We start from the raw sequence: 22938 nt of genomic DNA, 5'->3' as shown, positions 1-22938 counted from the left end.
ACAAACTGCTTTTTTCTCCTTTAGTGGACCCAAAGCTGTGCAGCGTTGTGTTCAGTGTCCTGTAATGAACGACCTGCTTTCCCTCCTGAGCCCAAACCGCTCAACCTGGATCTTACTCGTTATCTTCAGCTTTATAAAATTCCTTTCATTCTATTGCAGATGCTTCTTTTTTTTTAGCATCTCTCTGTTTAATCGCCGTGTTTTCCGCACTTGCAGCGGCATGTTTACATGTTCGAATCCCCTAATTGCTGAAAAATACCAACCTCCCGAGCCGGGCTGGCGGGCCTGGTTTTTAGTGCGTCTCTGCTTCCTGCTGCCTGAGCTGATCAACAACAGAACCACAGAACTGTCGCGGGGCTCTGGAAAGATTCAGCCAGCGGTTTTAATAAAAGGCCGACACAAACAGCTGACGCTCGGCCCTGCCAGCTGCTGCCGGGCCTGCCAAAGTCCTGATTTGTAAAAACACTCGCATGTAGAGGAGGGCGGGCGATAATAATGACCTCAGCTCATTCAGAGATCGGAGCGCTCCGGTTCTGTCACGGTGGGGAAAGACGGAAACGCTGCTCAGGCTGCTGTCGGTTTAAAGCAACACCTGCAGCTGGAAACTGAAAGGAGCCACGACAGAAAGATGGAAGGAGGCGTTTGTTTAACAGTCACAAGCTGCAGTTCCTCTTGTTGCCACTAGAGGCTCCAACAGCGACCCAGTTGACCTCCATGTTAAAATGTCCAACTTTAGTGCAGAAATATTTGGATTTCCAGGCTGATGCTGGAACAGTTTTGGTCTCTACAGCTTGAGTTTTGATTTAAATCATATTAAAGTTTTAATTTCTGCTTAATGAAGTCGTGTGCAGCTCCTCCACTTGTCGTTCTCTCAGCCTGGACTTCAGGAGTCGGACACTGACAGGTGGCGACTGAAGCTACATTCACGCTAATGCATGTAAAGCTTCTGCTAGCCTGGATGCTAGTCCGCCGTTTTAGCTCAGACGTACGGAAACATGTTCGCTCTCTGATTGGTTCCCGCTGTCGGGACTCGATGACTCTCAGCGGTCCGTTAAACCCGATCTAGTCGTCTCCGCTAGCCGCTGAAATCTCGTACTGTTGTTGCTGTTGTTTCTCTGTGGTGTTTGTTTTTTCACCTGCTTGTCAAACGTTATGTGAAATGCTAGTTTAAAAAAAAAACGCTTGTGTTGTCGGAGATCTTTTGTTTTAAAACTAAAATGTGTTTGTGTGGATGAAACCTGGAACCTCTTCGTCTTTATATCCTGTCAGTTAGCACCGCAGCTAGCTGTTCTGTTCACTGATCTGTAGGTTACTTTCTCACTCCATGTGTTGTTTTGTGGTTTGTTAGATATTTAAAATTGGCAAAAACAAATGAAATGTTGATCATTGTTCTCAAAAGATGTTCAGTTTGCTCTCATAGAGGAGGAAATAATCATATTTAACAAGCAGGAGTTACAGGACTTAGATTATTCTTTCTTAAAAATGACCTAAACCAATAAATTAATTAGTTGTTTTGTTTGTGAAATGTCGGTCAGTCCAAGTTTACAACCCAAACATGTTCCGTTTACTCTCCCAAAGGAGGAAAGAAACTGGAAAATACTTACATTTAACGAGCTGGAATCAGAGAAGTTAGACTTTTTGGACTTTAAAAATGTTCCCAACTGATGAACCAACGAGCTGTTTGGTCCAAAAGATGAAGGTTACAGATGTTTTGTTTTGTCCACAAGCCGAAGATGTTCAGTTTGCTGTCAAAGAGGAGGAAAGAAACCAGGAAACGATCACTTTAACTTTGATTTACGTATTAAGAAATAGTTGGCGATTATTGTTCACAGCTGTGGGATTAATTGTTGAAACTCTGCATTCTGAGCTCAGTTTCTTTCCTTTTCCTCTGTTTGTGTTGATTTGCAGGCAAATTGTATGAAATTAGGAGGTCTAGACCTGAGCGGCGGCGGCAGCAGTGTGTCATTATGATAATCTGGAGGTCATCGGAGGGAATTACATTAAATACGGTTCAGCGAATATGATTTTCCTGAAGCACACGAAGCATTGACGTGTCTGAGGGTCGCTTGTTTGTGTTTGTTTCAAAGCTCGACAGAAGAACGTGGTAGAAGGTGGAAGGTTGGTGGTGCAGCACAGGGGCTGCTTCCAGGCGTTAGACATGGCCCTCCAGGCGTTAGTCCGGTCCCTGCAAGATCCTTATCTGGATTACAGACTGCTTGCTGCCTCGGTTCTGGATAAGAAGCAGAGCCGCTGATACCATGTGTGTGAAAAGTTTTAGTTCCACATTTGTGTCGGATGAGACGTGATTGAATGAAGCGTTGACGAAGCGTAAAGAAGTTTCCATAAGTTACCGGCTGGTTGTGAAACGGTGGTTGAGTCACTGAGCTGCAGCTCGTGGGCGGCGATTGCGACACCTGTCCTCGTTGCCTTTTGCACAGAGTTATTGGAGCTCTTTTGTGTCGTCCGAGGTGAAGGACGCCGTTTAATAAGTTTCACGAAGGCGATGAATAATCGGTCCTCTGCAGGTATTTGTCCTCTGAGCGACCGCTTCATTCACACATTATGATTCGTTCAGAGGCTTGTTTGAACATTTACTCGTTTAGTTTGAGGGCAACGAGCTGCGGTTTGTGGTCGCGAACCAGTTTAGTGCAACTTCAGGAGAAGAGCGACGGATTTAGTTGGTTCAGGTTTGACTAATTTCCTCGCAAGTCATCAGATATTTAGAACAACTTCTCCTCAGCGACCTCTGATTTGTCTGACATCTGTTCAGACATTGGTTCCATTTCAGATGAAAATATCAAACGCTTGCTGGGACTGAATTTGTCCACTTTCAGCTGATTGTTTTTCACAGCGTCTCAGGAACTATTACAGATAAAAACCTGAAACTTTTGCTGTTGTTTCTCATCATGTCGTCGATTCAGAAGCTGCAACACTGAACACGTAGATCAAATCATCTCTGATAGTCGGTGAGGTGAAAGATGAAGAGTTTCAGCTTTGAGCTCATTTTAACAAAAACTAATAATGCAGAAGTCGGCTAGTGATGTTTTCTGAACCGTAACTCGCTGCATGTCACAATAACACAAACCTAAACCTATAACATATTTTTAAACAGGAACTATTTAGTCAGAAAAATGAAAAAATGGTGTTTGTCTTGTTGAGCTTTCATAACCAAACGTGTCCAGTGCTGCAGATTCTGAATCAATGACATGATGAGGAGTAAGAGTGGAAGTTTCAGGCTTTTATCTTTAAGAGTTTCTGAGATATTCTGGTTCAGAGAGCGAAAAAAAACCTCCTAGAAGTGGGTCAGTGTGCAGTTTAAAAGAAGAAATGATTCGTTATTATTAAAGCATTTAAAAATATCTGTAGTTTATGATAAAAGAGTTTCTAGTAACTCAGACGTCTGAAGCGTCTGATGGTTTCTTTTATTGGCGGTTAGAGTTCAGTTTATCTCTGCAGGTGTGAACTCTGACAGCATCCACTCGCCTCTTCTGTCATTCTCTGTTTCTTCATGAGTCACCTTTGACTCATCGCAGGCGTTTTTTTTTTTTTCCAGCGAGCATCCGGTGGACGAGAGCGGCCGTAAACGCTCAGAGGTTAATGTTTTACATGTTGTGCAGTTGGATGCATTCGCTGCATTCCTGCTGAATTAACGTGGACATCCTCCGCCCCCGCCGCTTCCTGCGCTGCGCCTCTAAAGACAGGAAGTGGATTAGCTGGCAGCCGATTGGCCGAGCACGCGGGAGCAGCGATGGTGCGATACGAGGGAAGCAGACGGAGGGAAATGCAGAGTAATGTTAATGTGGATGTGATTTCACTCCCCCGAGCCGATCTTATCGTCCTGCTCGCTGCTCGGAAGCTTTGGGCTCCACGTGGGGACGAGGACGATGCAGAGAGCTCCAGTTTGACTTCTGATGCAGCTTTACAGCCTCAAATGTGGAAGCTGGTTCAGATCAGAGTCAAATTAAACCTCATGGGAGGAAACTTTTAGCTTTGAACCCAAAATAACAAAGAGTCCAGACGCTGCTGTCAGAGCAAAGGCCACATGATGTAGTAAAATAATAAAATAATAATAATATTTTAAACAATTAACTGTTATTCTAGAGAATTTCCCTGTTTTGGCAAATCACACATAATATGTAGTAAAATTACAGAAAAAAATCATTAGTTTACATGTTCACTGTAAAAAACCAAAACAAACAAACAAAAAAACTGCCAAACTGTTCATAAAAATCTGTTTTTGAAAATATTAATTTTTTTTTTACAATGTCTGATCATAAAATTATTTTACTAGTTATTACCTTAAATTTAACAGTACAGTTCAGAAAATTAAAGATAAAATAATAGTAATAAGAATTTTAAAATTAAATAAATTACAATTTTTTTAAATTAAAACTTTTTGAACTGTCATTGTACACACAAAATAAAAAAAAGCATTCATTTACATGTTTATCATAAAAAAAATAAATAAAACGGGTGAGACATTAAAAATCTGTATTTTTTTAAAAGTAGAAAAATGTAATTTTTTGTTGTAAAATTAAAAGAAAATACTTTTTGCCCATATACCAATTTTTAAAAATGTAAACATAATTTACAGTTTTGACTTTTTTTTAGGTTCAGCATGTAAATTAATACATTTTCTGTGGGTTTATTAGTCTTTTATAATTTCACAAAACTGGAAAAGTCAGTAAAATAACAGTAAATTGTACTGCTATCAGCTGTAGCTGTATTTTCACATCTTTGAGTTAATTTGATTTGATTTGCCAAAGTGTTTTATTTTAGTTTCCATCATCCATGGTGCACAAAGTTTTTGATCATTTTGACTTTTCTCCAGATCTTCTCCAGATCTTCTCCAGCAGTTTGCTTTTTATTCTGCACTCAGTTGTTTAAATGTTGAAGGACCCACTTTAATGTCCTTTAAGCTGCCAGACAGCTTCTTTAGATATTTGTCTTCGCTACCAGACGTGATTAATGATTCTTCAGACTCCACTGATGGAGCAGATGATGGTGGTGATGGTGGTGGTGGTGAGGAGGAGGAGGCGGTACAGATGCTCCACAGAGGGAGTCGGCATAGTTAACATTCCTCACGTTTCTGTCGTGTTTCGTTCCGTCTCTTCACCTTCTCCCGTCTTCTTGTCGCTGCAGAGGCACAAAACAACAACCAGAGGTGGAGGAAGACGTTTGAGGCTGGAGGAGTCTCCACATAGCAGCAGATGAATTACCCCCACGGACACAGAAAACCGTCTAATAATGCGCCACATTTGCTCTGAATGAATGTGTTTTGCTCAGCTGCTGTGAAACAATAGTTCTTTGTGTGTTGTTCGGTTCGTTGTGGATCAAAGGCCGATCTGGAGGCTCTCTCGCTGCCTCGTTTAATCCAGGAAGAGTCTCGGTGTCTCATTAAATCTCCTCCTGCTCCGAGCCGTCAACCAGGAATTAAAGCCAAACCGGTTTATTTGAGCAAAGATTCCCCCAGTTTTCCCCTCCGATGCTCCCGTTGTGTGGCGCCGGGAACTCGATAGCGGATATTAGTCCGTCTAACCGTCTTGGTTTGAAACGTAATCTTAATTAACGACACTTCCTGGGTGGTTTTCACCCTCCGACTCCTCCGGCTTTCACACAGAGTTGCGCCTTTCAGAGGAAGACTGAACTGTTTCTTCTTAAACGTGGCCTTTTAAGAAGCACAGCGATCGCACATACTTTGGAGGATTAATATTTCTAATCTCTGGGTGATTTCTGGTGGTGGAAGAAGCCACGTATCCGACCCCGAACCGGGTTGTTGTTGGATGTTTTCAGTCTTTTATCATCATATGGTTGAGAGTAAAGAAGCCTTGGGTTGCGTACAAGCAGTGTTGCACCGTCTAGAACTAACTCGAGGAATCTTCTGCTGCCTTAAAACTCTTGATTCCCCTTCGTCCATTATTTTGGTCTTGCAAAGGGAATCTCCGCCCGTCACTTCTTCCACTACGTACTTTCGTCTTCCCGTTCATCCTCCATCCCCATCTTCAAGAACACCACCTTATCTGGCTAAATTGTTGTAGCAGCAGACTTTGAGAACTTCGGTTCCTTCCCCAGCTCAGTTTTTATCTCCGAGTCTGCTGCAAAGCCCCGTATAGCAGCTAGAAGGTGGCTTTCCACTGCAGGAACTTACTTCTAGTCCAAGGAAACGCCAACATTTCCAAGCTAATTGGGCCTGTTGAGCTTCTCCGTTTCCATTGGGAAGCAGGATGTGATGGCGTACGGTACCTACTGGATGGAACTCCAATTATCTGTAGGAAATGCAGTAGAACAATGGAGGTTTGTTATGTCGGCGGGTATTGTGATTTTTATGTTGTAGACGTTTAAGAGGAAACTGCTGTTCGACGAGGATGTCAAGAACAACCGATCAGTGTTGCAGGTATGAATCCTGGAGTAGGAACTGGTTTCTAGAGGTTCTACGGGGTCAGTTCTTTGAGAAACCTGCGAGTTCCTGCGATGGAAAATGGTCTGATGTTGGGTTTTCTCCAGCTTTGTGGACAGAGAAGGTCCTTTTCCAGTACAATGAGGCTTGTTAAATGGTCCATCAGCTTGTAGGAAACTGTGAATTTTGTGGACAACAGCGTTAGAGGGGAAGAAAACTGAATTTGACAAGAACATCGAGATGAAACGCGTTTAGCTCGTTGTTGTGGAACCTTATTTATTCTCCAAAACAGCCCTGAAAGAGGTTCTATGGGGGCAGTTCTTGTGGGTTTGAGCTGCTCTGATTTTGGGTTTTCTAGAGTCCTGAAGAAAGATCAGGTCTTCTTTACCAGGAGGAGAAGCAAATGGAGTCCACTAAGTCGGTTCTGGCAGCAGAATTAGTCGCTAAGGACGTCTGTCAGGGTTCTTCCCTTGTAAACTGGTGACTCCCCTGTTTCTCCAGCAGAAGAAGTTGGTAGACCTTCACAGGGTTTAAAGCGTTGTTTGACCCACAACCTGCCCGCTAAAGCCTCCAGACCTGAGTATATCTGCTCAGTTGTGGAGGCCTGGAGTGTGAACGCAGCGGGTTGAGAAATGTGGCTTTTTGTGGCGCGCAGTGTCAACATTGGATTACGCAACGGTGGAGCAACGGGCCCAAAGTCACCAGCAGTTTTTATTGACACACAGCAGGGCGACATGGACTCACTCGGTGTCGAAATGTGCAAACTGGGTGAGCAAAGAGGCCGTAAAGCTGGGAGTGGGGCTGGTTTTATTATTTATACGCGTTTATAAGTGACTTCATGGGTTTAAGCTGGAGTCAAAACACTGAGTTGATCAGATTTTCTGTCAGTTTGCCAAAAACAAAAACCACAAGTTGAAGTTGGAAACAGCTCGATGGTTATATCAGTTAAATTATTGATGACTAAAACCTTGAGTCAGAGCGAAATCCCAAACTTTAGGACCATTATTTGATATATTAATGTCCTTATGTGGGTCATTCCATGGAAAAACCGTCTTAGCTTGAAGGAATCGTGGCTGGAAGACTATCAGAATAAGAGCTTTCTTTTGCTATAACTTGTTCTGACCAACGTGTTGATATGAGCCTTCACAGTCGACCTCCAGTTTGCTTTTTATTGGACTTCTGCAACGAATTATCAGAAAACAAACACATCCAGGGCAGCAGCACTCGTTTCTATAGACGTTAAACTGCTGTTTGTGCTGCTTAAACTATGATACATCCCATAATACAGATGCTCAAAGGTTGGTTAAAGGAAAATATGAACAAAAACTAGATTTAGTGTTTAGATTGTGACGCCTGGATGGATGTAAAACAGAACTTAGATGTGTTTTCCAGACCGGGACATTACAGGTTTTGCTCTCGGGTATTTATAAAGTTTTGAGGCTCAGAAATGCAGGAAAAAATACTGCAATTTAAAAAAAAAAAAAAAGGCAAAAAAAGTTTAAAAATGTTCATAAGATGAAGGTGAAACTTTGCACAGCTTCATTAAATAAAGTTGTTGTAGAGATGAGAATCAGATTGTGAGGGCTTCATGTGAATAAAACCAGAATAAAACCGAGATGAAACAGAGATGAACCCGGGATAAAACCAGAATGAAACCAGGATAAAACTGGGATAAAGCCGGGATTAAACTAGAATAAAACCAGGATAAAACCAGGATAAAACCAGAATAAAACCAGTGTACGTTTCCTCGGTAAGAGGACCTCGCTGATCCTAAAATATCCTGGGAGGCTCTCGGTGCAACCCGACCTCTGGCCGGACTCTGAGCAACAAAGACAGGAAGAGACATAAATAAATGAACAAATAACCACATCACTTGACACTTTAGCCCTTTCCCTCCCTTTGTCCTCCCCCTTGTTTCCTCTCCTCGCTGCTTTCTCTTCACCTTTTCAAGTTTTCCTGCTGTCGAACGGCAGCGAATCACTAGAAGCTGCTGCAGCAGGTAAACGGTCGTCCTGGAGGCTTCGATTAGCCGCTAAAGTGACACAGAGACACACAGAACCAGAATCAGGACGACCAGGACGTGAAACCTGATGTTACTTCACAGCAGGAAGTCAAATAAGTGGGTTAAATAAGCTTTTATTTTGAAATATCACGAGAAAAAGTTCATGGAAATGGCTAAGTTTGAGGAAATTTGTTCATTTTTGCACCAAACAGTTGTTTTTTTTTTTAAGGTTTTATTGGTTTCCATCTTATTTTTGTTTCCATCTTCTTCTACTCAGTTTATCGCAGCTACGTGTAGCTTAGCTTCTAGCGCCTCCTTCTTCTTTCAGTTTTTTTGTAATATTTCAGAACACATGAATGGAACCATGTCTGTAGTTGAAGTTTGTAGAGTTGCTGGTTGTCGAGCAGCGAGGAGGTCTGTACGTCTGTCCAGAGGTTAGATGTTTAAACCAAAAGTGGCTGAAGTCAGGTTTTCTACACGATCTTTGCTCCGTTGTGGTTGTGTGGTGCTAAAGCCGAGCTGCTGGAGACCTTGAGGGAGCGAAAACAGACGATGGTATTCAGCCTGAGCTGCCGTTCGTCTCTTTGAAGGTGCAGCTGGAGGATATTTGTATAATTCATTTGTCTGTATTCTGATAGTGGAACCTGCAGCTACGCTTCCAGTCAATCGCAGTGAGTGCTTATTAATAATGCAGCTTCAATGGGGGAGAAACGGGCTGCTGCTGGACGGAGGAGGTTTATAAAGTTTTAAGCTGAGTATTTAGGTTAGTCGGGAAGGTTTGTAGAATAAATGACTGTTTAAAAGGCAGCGACTTGACCTGAGCAGAAACAATTTACAATCGGTTAAATTATTCACAAATGGAACCTCGAATCGGCTTAAAAAACGTTTTGCATCCCAGAAATGACGTCACAGCTTCGTGTTTATGATGAAAACCTGCCACCTGACCCCCTCAGAGCTGGCGGAGTGGTTTTATTTTGGAAGAAATCCCGTCTAGAAGATCTGCTGCTGTCAAAATAAGACTTTTTAATCGTCTAGAACTTGTTCTGACCAACCGACCGTCACACACGCTGGAAAGTTTACCCAGAATGTGCTTTTATAAATAAGTTAAATAAGAAAAAAGATTATTAAACTGCTGTTCAAACTATGAAATATCCCATAATACTGCTGCACAACGCTGGTGATAGAAAAGCTGCTGCACTGATGACGCTATGAGGCTCAGAAATGATGAAAAATGGCCAAAAAACATCAAAATGTCCACTTATTTCTGTGAACTTTAACCGCCTGTAGGTCTAAATAACATTTACAGTGTGAAGGTAAGAGTTTGAACAGCTTCATAAAATAAAAATCAGCTGCTTCCGACGAGGTTTCTGATGTTACGTAATCTGTTTGCGTTGATCCTTTTTCTGATCCAAGACCTTTGTTCAGATTATTTTAACTCAGAAGCTTGAAGAAGAACCTTTTATCAGACTGAGAAGTTTTTTCTTTGGTGGACTTTTGGTGAACGGAAGCTTGTCTGTGTGACTCTGACATCAAACTGGACTCGTGTCAGGATGAAGGTTTTCTTCCCAGGCGGCCGACACTAAGATGTTTTCAGCTTTTCTTCCTCCTGCCTCCTCTTCCTCCTCGTTTCCTCTCCCATAAACGATCCTCCTCAGTGTTTTCAGGAGACGACGGAAGAGAAGCAGCATTTTTCTATTTACTGTCCTTCCCTCTTTCATTTTGCATAAACGCTCTCAACACCCTCCTCCTCTTCCTCCTCCTCCTCTTCCTCCTCTTCAGCTTTCATCTTTACCAAATTGCTTTTTTTTTTTTTAAACCTCTTATCCCACATTCACCCATCTGTGATCCCTCAGTCTCCCAGAAACTCAACCTTCAAACGGTGTTTTTAGTCCAAGTCTGTGTTTCCCGCTTCGTTTCCTGCCATTGTTTTTACTCACCCAAGCTTTTGGGTTCTACGCAGCCAAGTTCTACCAGCACTGTTCTGGTTTTTACAGAATACGGTTAAATCTGTAGAATCAGGTGCTTTCTTTCTGAAGCCATTAAAAGCAGCTGCGATGTGGAGTAAAGAAAAGATAGTAGCTTCATGTGAGCAGCTACTAGTATTATTGATAATAATGGTAAAAATAATCCATAAAAAAATATAAAAACTGTGAAAATGTGGCAGCAATGGAGTCAGAAAAATACGTAAAGAAACTGAAATATTTACATTTTCAAAAACTGTAAAAACTGTTGACGATAGCAGCAAATATCTGCAGAATAATGTTTTCTCTTTGTTGATTTAAACACAGTTAAACAGAATAAATGTACAATATGACATTACAAGAGACCAAAGCACTATCTGATGTGGACGTTATCTACTTTTTCTGTTTACAATCATCTCTATTTTTACTACAAATCATCTGTCATCTAACAAAACAGGGAAAAAAAAATTAAGAGTGATTATTTTTCTTTTCAAAGAAACAGCAGATATCTAGAAAATTACTTTTTTTCTGATTTAAATGCAGTAAAAACGTCAAATATAGTCAAAGAACTGATTAACATTTATTTAAAAAAAAAAATACAGATTTTTAATTAGTTTGCAGTTTTGACTTTTTTTTTCTTTTTAATTTTTAGGATTATCATCTAAATCAGTAGTTTTTAATGCAAGTTTATTATTTATTTGTAATTTAACAAAGCAGAAAAATTCTGTAAATTACCAGTAAGGATATTAAAGATATAACAGTAAATTTATTCAAAAATTAGTTTTTAGAAAAAACAAAAAACTATTATTTATACTTTTCCTTTATTGTTGAATTGCAGAGAGCATCTAGCAAAGTTACAGAAAAGCAATATTAATTTACATGTTTGTTAACCTGTTTTTTATTTTTAGATATTTCCTGTTATTTCCACATTATTATTATTATTATTATTATTCTTTTTATTGTTTATTTTTTTAAAATAAAAATTTTAAACTTTCCTGTATTCAACCATTTTTATTTTTTTAATGTTTATTTTTTCTGGCATGTTTGCTGCCAAATTTTCATGGTTTATTTACAGGATTTAATCAATTGCACAGTAATTATCTGCTAAAATAAATTATGTTTGAAAACTGTAAAAAGAAATAGAATAAAATTCTGGGAGCAATTTAAGATTCACACTTCTGCTTTTTTTGTTTTTTTTTTAACCACATTTTCTTCTTCTTCTTCTTCTTCTTCTTCTTCTTCGCCACACCTCACCAGCGTTCCTCCCTCCATCGCCTCCTGCCTCCCCCTCCTCTGTTTCCGCTGCTCTCCTGAATCCTCCCTTTTCTTTTGTTTCCATTTGGCGGCTAAATCGAGGCTCCGAGTGTTGGAGCAGCAAAACGCCTCCCGGAGGAGCCGCATGCTTTCTGAAGCCCTGTCCCCCGTTAGCGGCGACCTGTCGGCACACGAAGCCGAGGGAGGCTCCGCAGGTTCACAGTCACCTGTCCAGACTTGAGAGGATAATGAGAGCGCTCCTCCTCCTCCTCACCTCCTCCTCGTCTCTCCGTAGAAGTCCTCTTAGTCTTTATCATTCTGCCGGTTGGAGGGTGTCGCTCTGCAAACAGCTGTTGGCTCGTTTAGCTGCAGGCTGCTGCTTTACAACATGACCTCGGCTATGTTCACTCCACGACGGTCGAGTTTGAGGAGCTGCTTCACCTCCTAACAGCTGACTGTGACTCGTCTGGACGTCTGCAGCGTCATTCTGAACAATCAGAGCAACAGAAACATCTGTAATCCAGTCTAGAATAGGCAGAACAGCACTAGTGTCTTATTGGAGATGCTGTTTTGGGTCAAATCGTGAGGAACCCTTTGTTAATCGGAAACTCACCAGAACTCGGTGGTGAATCTGCTGATCAGCTTCACACATCTGCAGCGTCACTAAAACCTCTGAGTCTGTAATTACATTTTAACTGGTTATAAATCCAGGTTGAGATATTTACGCCGTCATTCCGGCTAATTAAAACCTAATTTAAGAACTTAAATGAATAATTTAGACGAGTTGAATCGAGGGGGGATTAACGACGGAGTCAGAACTGAACTGTTGGTATCAGAAAGTGGAAGCAGAACTGGTCGGATGTCACTCTGACCAACAGAAACAGCAGAAATGTGTCAGAGCTGCAGGTGCGTCGTAGTTTGTCGTGATAGATTTCGATCTGGTGACGTGAGTCCGTGCAGAACGAGAGCTTCATTCGTCAGAAACTCGTGGTTGGACTTCAGTAGAACTTTATCTCCAGCTGCTCCGACGAACAACCACGTCCTTCTCGTTAATTTAAGAATCCAAAGTATGTGTCACTGAGGGGATCTAAAATCTCCTGAACTGGAATCATGATGTGAAACTGCAGTTAGTCAGAGTTTAGCTGTTAATAACATTAATAGTAAAACTGAAATGATGTTTTTGACCCTGAAGAAGTGACTTTTGTGTATCTGCAACACACGTAGTCTGTTTTATTTTGAAAACTCTGCTGCATTTTAATGTGAAAGGTCAGACACTGAGAGCATTTTGTGTGCTGCTGTGTTTTATTTTTAGCTTGACATGCATTGATTCTGTTTTCTCCAGAACAAAACGACAACCTCGACTATTAATGATTAATCAAACATGATGAACTCCAGGTGACCTTGTTGTGCAGTTAAAGAAATCTCCGCTTTCACTTTCTAAGCAGCCTCAGTGGTCCTGTGATGTGTTTTCAGGCTCCTCAGAGGTGATTTCTTGAAGCTGAAACGCTTGTTTTTGAGCTGAGACGTGTTGGTGTGGATGCAGCTTTGGGGCCGTGGAGCGGTGTCCTGTTCTGCACCGGTTCCGATGCAGCAGCAGCAGCAGCAGATCCGGTTACACCGCCGCTGCACAGTAACCAGAGGGCAGAGGAATGTAGACCCAAGCTGCGTTTTTTAGCTTTCTGTGTTATGTCGCTGAGACTTGCTGCAAAAAAAGGGAGAATCTCCGGTGGAGTCCAGACCAGGAGGCCGTGTTTTGTTTGCAGCGTGTTCCGCTTTGAGGCTCGTACAATGTTCACGTTGTTGTGCGTTGATTTGTCTGAACATACAGAACGAAGCCTGTGTGACAATAGTGTGCAGTGTTGCTCGCCACAGCCCTTTTTTAATTGGCGTGCGTCTAAGAATAGGAGGCCCTGCGTCAGGCCGAGCCAGACCAGTTGCTGAGCTTTATTCCCAGGGCCAGGCCAGCATGGGTTTGGCCCCGCCGAGTCCGGCCTAGGATGGTGCAGTCCAAGTTCCTTGAGGTCGTGCCTCCTGCCAGCCGGTCCGCATATAACTGCTTTAAAGAGCCCATATCAGGAACAGTTGCTGCTTTATGAGTTTATTGTTTGGCCTCTGCTACAATATGTTTACGTGCTTTTATGTCTAGAAATGTCTAAAAATGCGTTATTTCTCCTTAAACCAAATAGTGTTGCAGCTCCTTGGTTTAAAAACAGTCCTGTCTCTTTAAGGCCCCGCCCCCCTTGAAAAGCCCTGCTCTGATTGGTCAGGAAAGCCAGGTACGGTTGATGCTCTGATCTGACGAAAGCTGCTCCAGTGAGGAAAGAAAGTCGACCAAGAAGAAGATGCTGATTCTTTAGGTTCAAACTAGTTATGCAGATGTGTGACGTGATGATGTCGATACGTAACAGAGGAAACGCCTGGACTCAGAACGACGTGTTTCAGACGTTTAGGAAGAAGTGTTTCCTGAGAGAGAAAATAACTTTGGATTTTCTGAATATGCAGACATTTTACAAGCATTAAAAAAAACCCACACAACATGGGCTCTTTAACCAGCGGTGCTCCGTAGTGCTTCAGTCAGATTCACGCCTTGGACTTGTTTCGTACAGCGGATCTGACAGCTCTGGATGTTCTGCTGTGTCGGTGGAGCTACAGAGGATTTGCTCAAGGGCACATTATTGCCTCATGTTGTTCCTCAGTCGCCTCCAAACGTCTCCACTTTGGCTCGTCCTCTTTGAGATGCTCGATTTAAGCATCGGGATTTGCAAAACATTGGCTGAATTTACACAACGCTGTAAGAGGATGGTGAACAGAAAACACAGGAGGAGTCATTTTTTAGATTTCTTTGTCACAAAAAAACACAAAAATAAAATCAATGATGTGATTTTTGCTCCGTAGCATCTGGAGAATACGGGCAAGTTTCCATGATGTGTTTTTATACATATTTTAGTAAATAAATAAATTTAAAAAGAGGTAATAAAAATGGAGAAATTTGAAAACTTCACCAATTTACGCTCACTCCAGCTGGTTTTTGACTTGTTAAATGTATTTCTTGTGTCGTCTTTGGCTCCAAACGCTGCTAAAACTGGCCAGCGTGAAAGAATAATTAGAATTTTACCGATTTGCAAATGATTCCTGAAGACTTTTCTGCATTTTTCTCTCGTAGAAAAACAAAAATTAGTTTGTTTGTCCTTCAAGTTGGAGGTTTTCTAGCAGTTAGGAGACAGCTTTTACTTTTATTGTTTATTGTGTACATTCTTTGTTTATTTGCTCTTGACAAACAAGCACAATTAGCATTTTCTTGCTTTTATCGTTGCTTTGCTTCACATTCGCTCGATGTCACGGAAACGTTCAGGACCAGTGAATCCCCAGAGCGCGGCGGCGACGAAGCGGTTAATTAAACGGTTTCCCAGCGAGGCCGAGCTGCGCCACCAACACCTCTGAGCTCACCTGCTGCAAGCCCCGACCTGCCGCCGCCTCCGAAGCCTGTTTGACTCGCTGGGTGTGAGAAACCGACGTGCCGAGTGTGTGAACAGAGTGTGTGTGTTACTTGGGTTCGGTGTGGTGGGTGGGCGGCCGGTCGGCGGCCCTGTGAATCACATCTACATGGAGGCCTTTAATTAGACGTGCGGGAGGGTGTTTTTTTTTGCTGTCTTGCATTTGCTTGAACGGTGAGCTCATCTGCAAGAAAAAAAAAGGGTGTGTGATCAGAGAACAAGCTGCTGACGTCATGTGCAGAGAGTTGTGCAATAAGAGTGTGTTCGACCTGGTTCATTCCTTCCCTCTGTGGAGACACACCCTCCTCGTCTGTGTGTGTGTTCGTGCAATCAGTGTGCGTTCACAAGATTGCATTGAGAACCTGGGCGTGGAGGTGATCGGTGAACGTGGAGGTGAAGCGGGCGACCGAGTGGAGGTGGTTCGATGTGGATTCTTGTGGCGCATTCCTGCCCGAGGTGTGGCGTTCCCGAGAGCGGGCCAAGGTGTAGCGTCCCGCCTCCTCGTTCTGCGTGTGTGTTTCTACACGCGTGTTCGGTTTTTGGTTTGTTGAACTCCGACCTTCGACCCCATAGAGATCAGACATGAATCTCTTTTTAAAGAAGAGATCAAACATTTGACCCCCTTGGGCATTTTTTCTCCCTCTCTGTGAGGAGACGGTTGTATATCTGACTGACTGAAGTGACGCTTTAACTGCTTCCAGACACGGTTCCTGCAGGAGACAAACAACCTCAGGACCCTCATCATCATCATCATCATCACCATCAGTGTCAAGAGGCTGCTGCTGCTTTGACCAAATGCTTTAACATGAATCACAAATGGAGGATAAGATGAGCTCGGTCAGACATAAAAGTGTCAAATCAGATTTATTTCTAAGACCCGTTTAAAAGCAAACTGCAGAATAATGTTGTGCAAAAGCGCATAAAGACGAGTCCAGTCGATTAAAATCAATAAGCAGAAGAAAATGTAGTCGTATAAAATCCTAAAGCATCTAATAAAGACAGGATTTCTAAAATATGAAGCATTAAAAATCTATTAAAACATGTACTTCTTGGGGCTTTTGATGAAAAGAGGAGAAAAACGACTAATGATGCACTAAACGTCCCACAGAGCGCCGAGCGTCTCTACATGCAGCCTTATTAGGCTTCATCAATTATAAACAAAGTATTTGCAGCATATTCGATCATTTGGTTGTTTTCTACTGAAATTATAAGAACGGATTCACGTTATTTATTAAACCAAATCTGTATTAACTGGTGATTTAAGCACAAAAACTGGTCAGCGGCTGTTTTTCTATACGATTCTCCGTGTTGGTTGTCGACTTTTTGGCCAAAATGGACGAATTCTTTGATATATTTTTAGTCAGTTTGGAGTTAATTTTACAGTTTCGACACAGGTTAAGTCTGTCCAAAGCTGAAAAACACTACAAAAATAATGAATTCTGTTAATGCACCGCTTTTCTGCTTATGACAGCAACACCAGAGGTTGTCTGAACAATGAGAAACTGATCCAATGAGGGCTCATAAACCAACGAATCGAGCTGGACCGATGTGCAACTTTTAGTTTTCTGTCTTTTTGCAGCATTTCAGCAGCAAAACGTGAGAAAACTGATGTTTCAGAGCTTCTGTCTGTCCTCTAAAATTCATTTTCAAACCGTCTTTCACCAAACATTCCCTGTAAAAGTTGAGTTTCTCGCTCACAGCCCACATAAGCGAGCCTGTAGCTGGCGTTATCGAAAACTTCAAGAAGCAAAGTCATCTCGAGCGTTTGAATTCTGGCCGGCGATCCGTCCGGCTGCCGGAACTCGAGTCCAGCTTTGTCGGAGCCACGACTGCAGAGCACAGAAATACAACCATGTAGTTTCCTTTTTACACACGAGGCTGGAATGTTTTATTCTGGAGACGAGCTCATCAAAGTTTGAGTCACACTCTGACCCAGTTTCATCCAAAAGCCACAGTTGGCATGTGGAGACTGTCATGAAAAAAAAACTGAAGAATCCACCCTCATCCCTGCAAAATTAGACGCTGCAGCCGCTGGTTGGAGGTGACGGGTGTGTGGAGAGCTGCTTTAATCCTATTTGAGGGTTTCCTGGTATTTAAATAAAGTTTTTTTTTTGGCTTTTCCGAGCTGCCGGCTTTGAACCGCAGCAGCTTGATTACATTTAAAGGTTAAATAAGAGGATGCGATAACGGAGGATGTCGGGTTATGCAACGGACACTCGAGGATGAGAGCCGGGTGCCTCAAACGTAAACCGTCTTAGCGGCGGGATCCAGCTCCAGCTTGTTATCTGCGTCCTGAGCTCAGGTCAGAAATCCTCTCAGCCGATGTGATCTGTGCGGCGACACGCGGACGCGTTTAACGGGCAACAAGTAGATTACGCTGCTCTGACATAACTAATATTTGCACTTTAAGCAGCGATTTGAAAGCCGGCCAGGACTCTAAGGTCAGCCAGATCGCCAAGGGTTGACGTCACGCGCTGCTCCTGGTGTTTGGCGTTACCTCGGTTTGCTCTGTCAGGACTGTTTTGTTGTGGGATGACATAAAAAGCTGGAAGCAGGCCTGTTGTAGCTGCCGTAGCACGCTTCAGATTTTATCAGCGGATGACGTGAGCCGGTGCTCCTGTTCTCAGAATTAAACGGACCGTCTGGAGACTTCCGACCTCTGACCTGGCAGGGAGGCGATGACGACATGTGCATGTTCTGCAGGTCTCGGCCTGCTGCTGCTGCTGCTGGAGTTTTACAGCCTTGTTTTCGTCAGCGGCTCAAACATGGCCGAAGAGCTGCTCGTCATGTTCAGATAATCGGCTCCCTCCACGTGGACGGAGACAGAGAGGAGGCCTGAAAACTGTTTTAAGTCAACATCTGTAACTGTTTATAGAGGTCATTTAGTTGAGGTTTATTTACGTAGCGCCAGTGCACGAGAAAAGTCATCTCACCTACTAGATCCTACAGCATTATATGATGTAAAGAAGTCCAAACGATTCCTGTTTGAGCAGCGTTTGATTGGAATAAACCTCCGGCAGAGCCAGGCCCAGGGAGGGTGGACGTCTGCCTGAGGGTGAAGGGAAGAAAGAAAGACCAGGATGCAGGTTTTTACACTAATTAATAAAAAATAAAATGAATGAACACAACCTAAAGAGAGCAGCCACTGGCCTTCGTATCTGCAAAAATAGAAACAAAGATGGCCGTCCACCCCTACAAATTCCTGTAAAAAACCAGAAGAACAGAAAAATATCACGATTTCCAGGCTACTACTACCTCACCAATGTTGTTTTCACTTCTGCATTAGGAGCAGCAATAACCCGTTATAAGCCCATTGAAAAGGAAGTTGGTAAAATAAGCAAAATATTGTGTAATAATGCAGCAATAAATCTGTTTGTCCGGTGCAGATTTCTAGAACCGATAATCGAAGAGCTGCTTGTCTGCTTGGTTTGGTCCATAATTAGCTTTAATCTGAGAGTTTTTGATCTAAATACAAATACAGAAGAACAACAACATGTTTTCTCTCTGCAGCAGCTCTTCTAGCATCGATTAGCTTCAACTCTGGATGTTATAAAACCAGATTTAAACCGATATTATGAACTCTTTAGCCCCACTTCAGCTCCCTCAGAGCTCCTGAGTGAATGCTGGGAAGTGACGGCATCCATGTGAAGCCGGGTGGCAGTAAAAGTGAGATATGTACTGAAAATAAATAAATAGCCAAGCTGTTGTGTTGTGACGGAGTTTTTCTGGTTGCAGCTGAGCGGCCATGAATTTGTCGTCACTCCTGATTGTCCGACTGAGCTAAACTAAGCCGGAGCTTCCTGCCTTTGCTGCGGCCTTTTCCTGCTGCATTGTTCCTGTTTGTGTGGTTTTGTCTCTCCGTCCTGCCACCAGCTCTGCCCATAGTATCTCTGTTTATCTGAAACCTATCCCCCCTATGTCTTCCTCTTCTCTTTCTACTAGTATATATTTGTATGAGTGTAATGCTGAGAGTTTGGATGTTTTCGGGGGTTTGGTGTCGTCGGTCTGGGGGAGGGTCAGTCCGGCCGAGGCGGCGCTCGGGGGGCTGAAGGCTGCTATTATCCGCCAGATAAATGGGCGCTTTGTGCCGGTGTCGGCGGTGGGACGGAGGGGAGAGGGGCCGGCCGGAGAGCTGCTCCTGTCATAATGTTTGTGGACAGAAAACCAGGAGCGAATCCGACCCGCAAAGTTTCATTTCACCAGCTGATTATCGGTGATCGAGGACGAGCGATATCTGGAGCTGATGAGATGTTTTAACTGCATAATTAGGCTCGTTCATTAATAAGTGAACAATTGATTGTGTAACAGGAGTTCTAAACGATCTCTTTTTACGAGGGTCGACTGATCAGTTTCTGTTTTCTTAATCTTTCGCTGCTTGCTCGCTGTTATTGTCCACTAAGGTCCAGATCTTAGAGCATTTTCATTCTCTAGACTCTGTTTCAGGTTCATCTGCTTGCTAGCTTTGCCGTTAGCATAGCAGTAGCCACGGTGAGACGAGCTCATTTCCTGTGTTTCTTGTTCTTTTTTTTCTTTTTTGCCTTTTCTGCTTGAGAGACATTTCTGAGACTGCAGACCGAGAAAAGTGGCTGCATCAGAATTTTAAAAAATGGAGTTTAATGTGTTGATAATCGGCCAACAAAAGTACAGATACCGATAATCTGAAAGTATCGGCCTTGATATTCAGCCGGGCTGATGATCGGGCTACCCCTAGTCGATAAGTTTGAGTGGGTGGTTTGAGTCTCAGTTGGGAATAAATGTTTAAATAAGCTGGACCTAGAAGTGAGGTTGGAACAGTTTTAAGTTGTGAAAATGTGGGGAATAATAAATAGAAGAATAAGAGCGAATAAACCAACCAGCTGACCTGAACACTACGGCTCTGATACACAACATGGATCTGTGTGAAGCTTTTGCAGTTTTTCAGCAACAACGCATGAAAAACTTTTGTTTCAGTGCCTCTGTCTGTCTCCTGAAGTCAGTTTTCGCTTCTTCAAACTGCTCACTTTCTTCTCATAAACCACATTTTGTATTAAACTGTTAATTATGCTTCATAAAGAAGCAACCAGAAAACTTTTAGAGAAACTGCAGCTTCACTCATGTTCAGGCCGAAGCTTCCACATGAACTCTGGTCGCCGCCTTCATGCATTTTTCTGCTCTTTCCCCCTTAAATTATGTAACAAAAGACGGCCTCCGAGCGTTTCTGACGCCGTGATGGATGGTTCGGGAGTTTAGGAGGGTAGCGTGACAGAGCCTCTCCACAGCGCCCACCTCGGTGCCACGAGCTCCTGCAAAATAAAATGATCCGAAACACATTTCCCAAGAATGCCGGCTCACCAGACGCACAAAAACATGGTTTCCAAGCCGCCACTGATGTGTGCGATTCCTCGCGCCGGTCTTCTGCTCCAGATGTCTGTGTTTGGGATTCCGTCCTGGTGTTCGATTACGAGCGTCGTGGATGTTGTTGGGGCAGTAAAACGGATCAGCTCTGACGGCGAGTCTGGTGTCTCGGAGTTATTTACGGATTTCGTGCGCAGCTGAAATGATTTTAGAGGAATTTGGTGGCGAAATACAAGAGAAACTTCTCAAGATCGAAAGTGTGACTCGTTCAAATTGTTCTTGAGATCAATAGTTTTCATATTTTGATTGTGTTCGGACTCCTCCCTCGTCTCCCGCTGCTTCCCGCCTTATCAAAGCGGCTCCTTCCTGCCCATTGAATTCACTTTTCTTTCATTCTGTTTTGTGATAAAAGCAGTGGAAACACCGTGACTAATCGCCGTTTGTCCTGTTTTTCCTCTTGCAGACCTTCACGGCTTGGTGCAACTCCCACCTGCGAAAGGCCGGCACGCAGATCGACAACATCGAGGAGGACTTCAGGGATGGACTCAAGCTCATGCTGCTGCTGGAGGTCATCTCAGGTAACTCCACGGAGAAGATGAGGCCGTCAAAGTTTGTAATTAAATAAAAACGACGACTGTTTTCAAACGTCTCACCCAGAAGCCGCAGAGAGACTCATCCGTCCAGCCGCCACAGGCTCATCTGTCAGTGGTCGGAGCTCAATTAGAAGAAAAATACTCTCAGATGTCTGCTTCGGGGCGTAAGAACGCACTCGACGCTCGGCTGGAGATTCTGCTTTTTTATGTGTTTAATTGCAGGTTGTAGCTGCTTCTGTTGGCAGCAGATAATCAGCAGTGACGAAACTCGCTCTCGAGCTCGGCTTCAGCTTCCTCAAGCGCTTTTTCTGCCGAGTTAACCTTCTTGTTCGTTTGTGCTCCGCAGGCGAACGGTTACCCAAACCTGAGAGAGGAAAGATGAGGGTGCACAAGATCAACAATGTGAACAAAGCCCTGGACTTCATCGCCAGCAAGGGAGTCAAACTGGTGTCTATCGGAGCTGAGGGTGAGCCTGATGTTCAGTCACAGCGATCCTCACATACATGCATGTTAAGAAGTGTGAAATTCAAATGCTTCCCCCCAACACGGCTCCAACACAAAAACACGTCACTTTCTTGTAGGTTTCAGTCTCTGTAGCGACTTTAAATCTCCAAGTGGGTCATTAAACACACTCAAGCATCTTTAAAGTGTATTTTTCCCTTCATAGCTTTAAAGTAAGATAAAAGCACAACACATTACTGAAAATAAATAAGCAAAAATTAGAGCAGAATAGACGAAAAGCAATAAAATATCACGGCTAATAATGAAATATTGCAGCGTAAGAAGAATTCTTGCATTTGAAATTAGAATATATGTATTTATTATTGTTAATGTCCTCTGCACATTTCAAGTTGTTTACAGCATAAACTGTGTAAATTTGCACATTTCTTTTGCTTTTTATGACCTAAAGTTCCCTGGATTTGCTCAACTTTGCGGTTTATGTGACGCTTAGAGTCTTTTAAAATCTATTTTATCCTTCTTTAAAAGCTCTCGTATGTGAAGACCGACGTAGCGGTAAAGCTGATTAAAGTACAGTGAATTAACCTGCGTCTTAGTATTTGGTGTAATATGAGAGCAGAGCGGCTTCAGGAAGCTTTGGAGAGCAGTCAGACTAAATAAACTGGAGTGCAGGTGCTCTTCAAGAGTTCAGCTTCACCTGCAGATTAAGTGTTTTTTTTAGTCATTCTGTTCTGGTTCCAGTCTGGTTGCTGCTGTGGAGACGAGCTGGAGACCAGAAATGTTGAATTTGGCAGCTTGTATGCTTTGCTTTTATTTAAGGATGTGAAAGTTGAATTTTTCTCTACAATTTTAATATTTTTTTTTGTTACTACAAACTGACACGTCCATGAAAATACAAATTTACTGCAGTGAAAAGAGGTCAGATCGATGAGACTCACTAATAAATAAATAATGTCAGACAGGTTTTAACTCACAGGAGCTCACGTTTGGTTGTTTGGTAGTTTGTCCTCTCAGTTTATTAAATAGCTGCCGTATTAACTTCAGTAATTACATATAATTATGGATGGAACAGGATCTATTAGTGTTGGAGGTTTGTCTAAATGAGGCTTTGAGGAACATTAATGTAAAAGTGTTTATGGTTTATGTTGTGGTTTAGGTTCTGTCAGTCTGCCCCAGGGCGACTGTGGCTACAATCGTAGCTACCACCACCAGAATGAATGTCTGTGAATGAATAATTGACAGTGTAAAGCGTCTTTGAGTGTCGAGAAAAGCGCTATATAAATCTGAGCAATTATTATTATTATTATGTTGCGTATCGCAGGTTTTGACTAACAGGAGCTCAGGTTTGGTTTGTTGCTTCCGGTTGATTTGTAGTTTTTCCTCTGAGTTTATTAAGTAGCTGCAGCATCCGAAAGCAGCAGGATCCAAGCGAAGAGATTTGCTG

General features: G+C 42.7%; 1 protein-coding gene across 2 annotated transcripts in view; it reads left to right on the top strand.

Moving 5' to 3' along the window:
• LOC103358181 (alpha-actinin-4) overlaps positions 1-22938 on the top strand; it is a 68747-nt gene that overhangs the window by 22841 nt on the left and 22968 nt on the right. For both annotated transcript variants that reach the window (XM_008283055.1, XM_008283054.1), the window contains exons 2-3: positions 20906-21020; positions 21382-21501. In XM_008283055.1, coding sequence (XP_008281277.1) covers positions 20906-21020; positions 21382-21501 — 235 coding nt within the window. The remainder of the gene's footprint in view (positions 1-20905; positions 21021-21381; positions 21502-22938) is intronic.

Source organism: Stegastes partitus, unplaced genomic scaffold, assembly GCF_000690725.1.
Source record: "Stegastes partitus isolate 25-593 unplaced genomic scaffold, Stegastes_partitus-1.0.2 Scaffold296, whole genome shotgun sequence".
In the NCBI taxonomy this organism is placed as follows: Eukaryota; Metazoa; Chordata; class Actinopteri; family Pomacentridae; genus Stegastes; species Stegastes partitus.
This window is presented reverse-complemented; position numbering and strand designations above follow the sequence as displayed.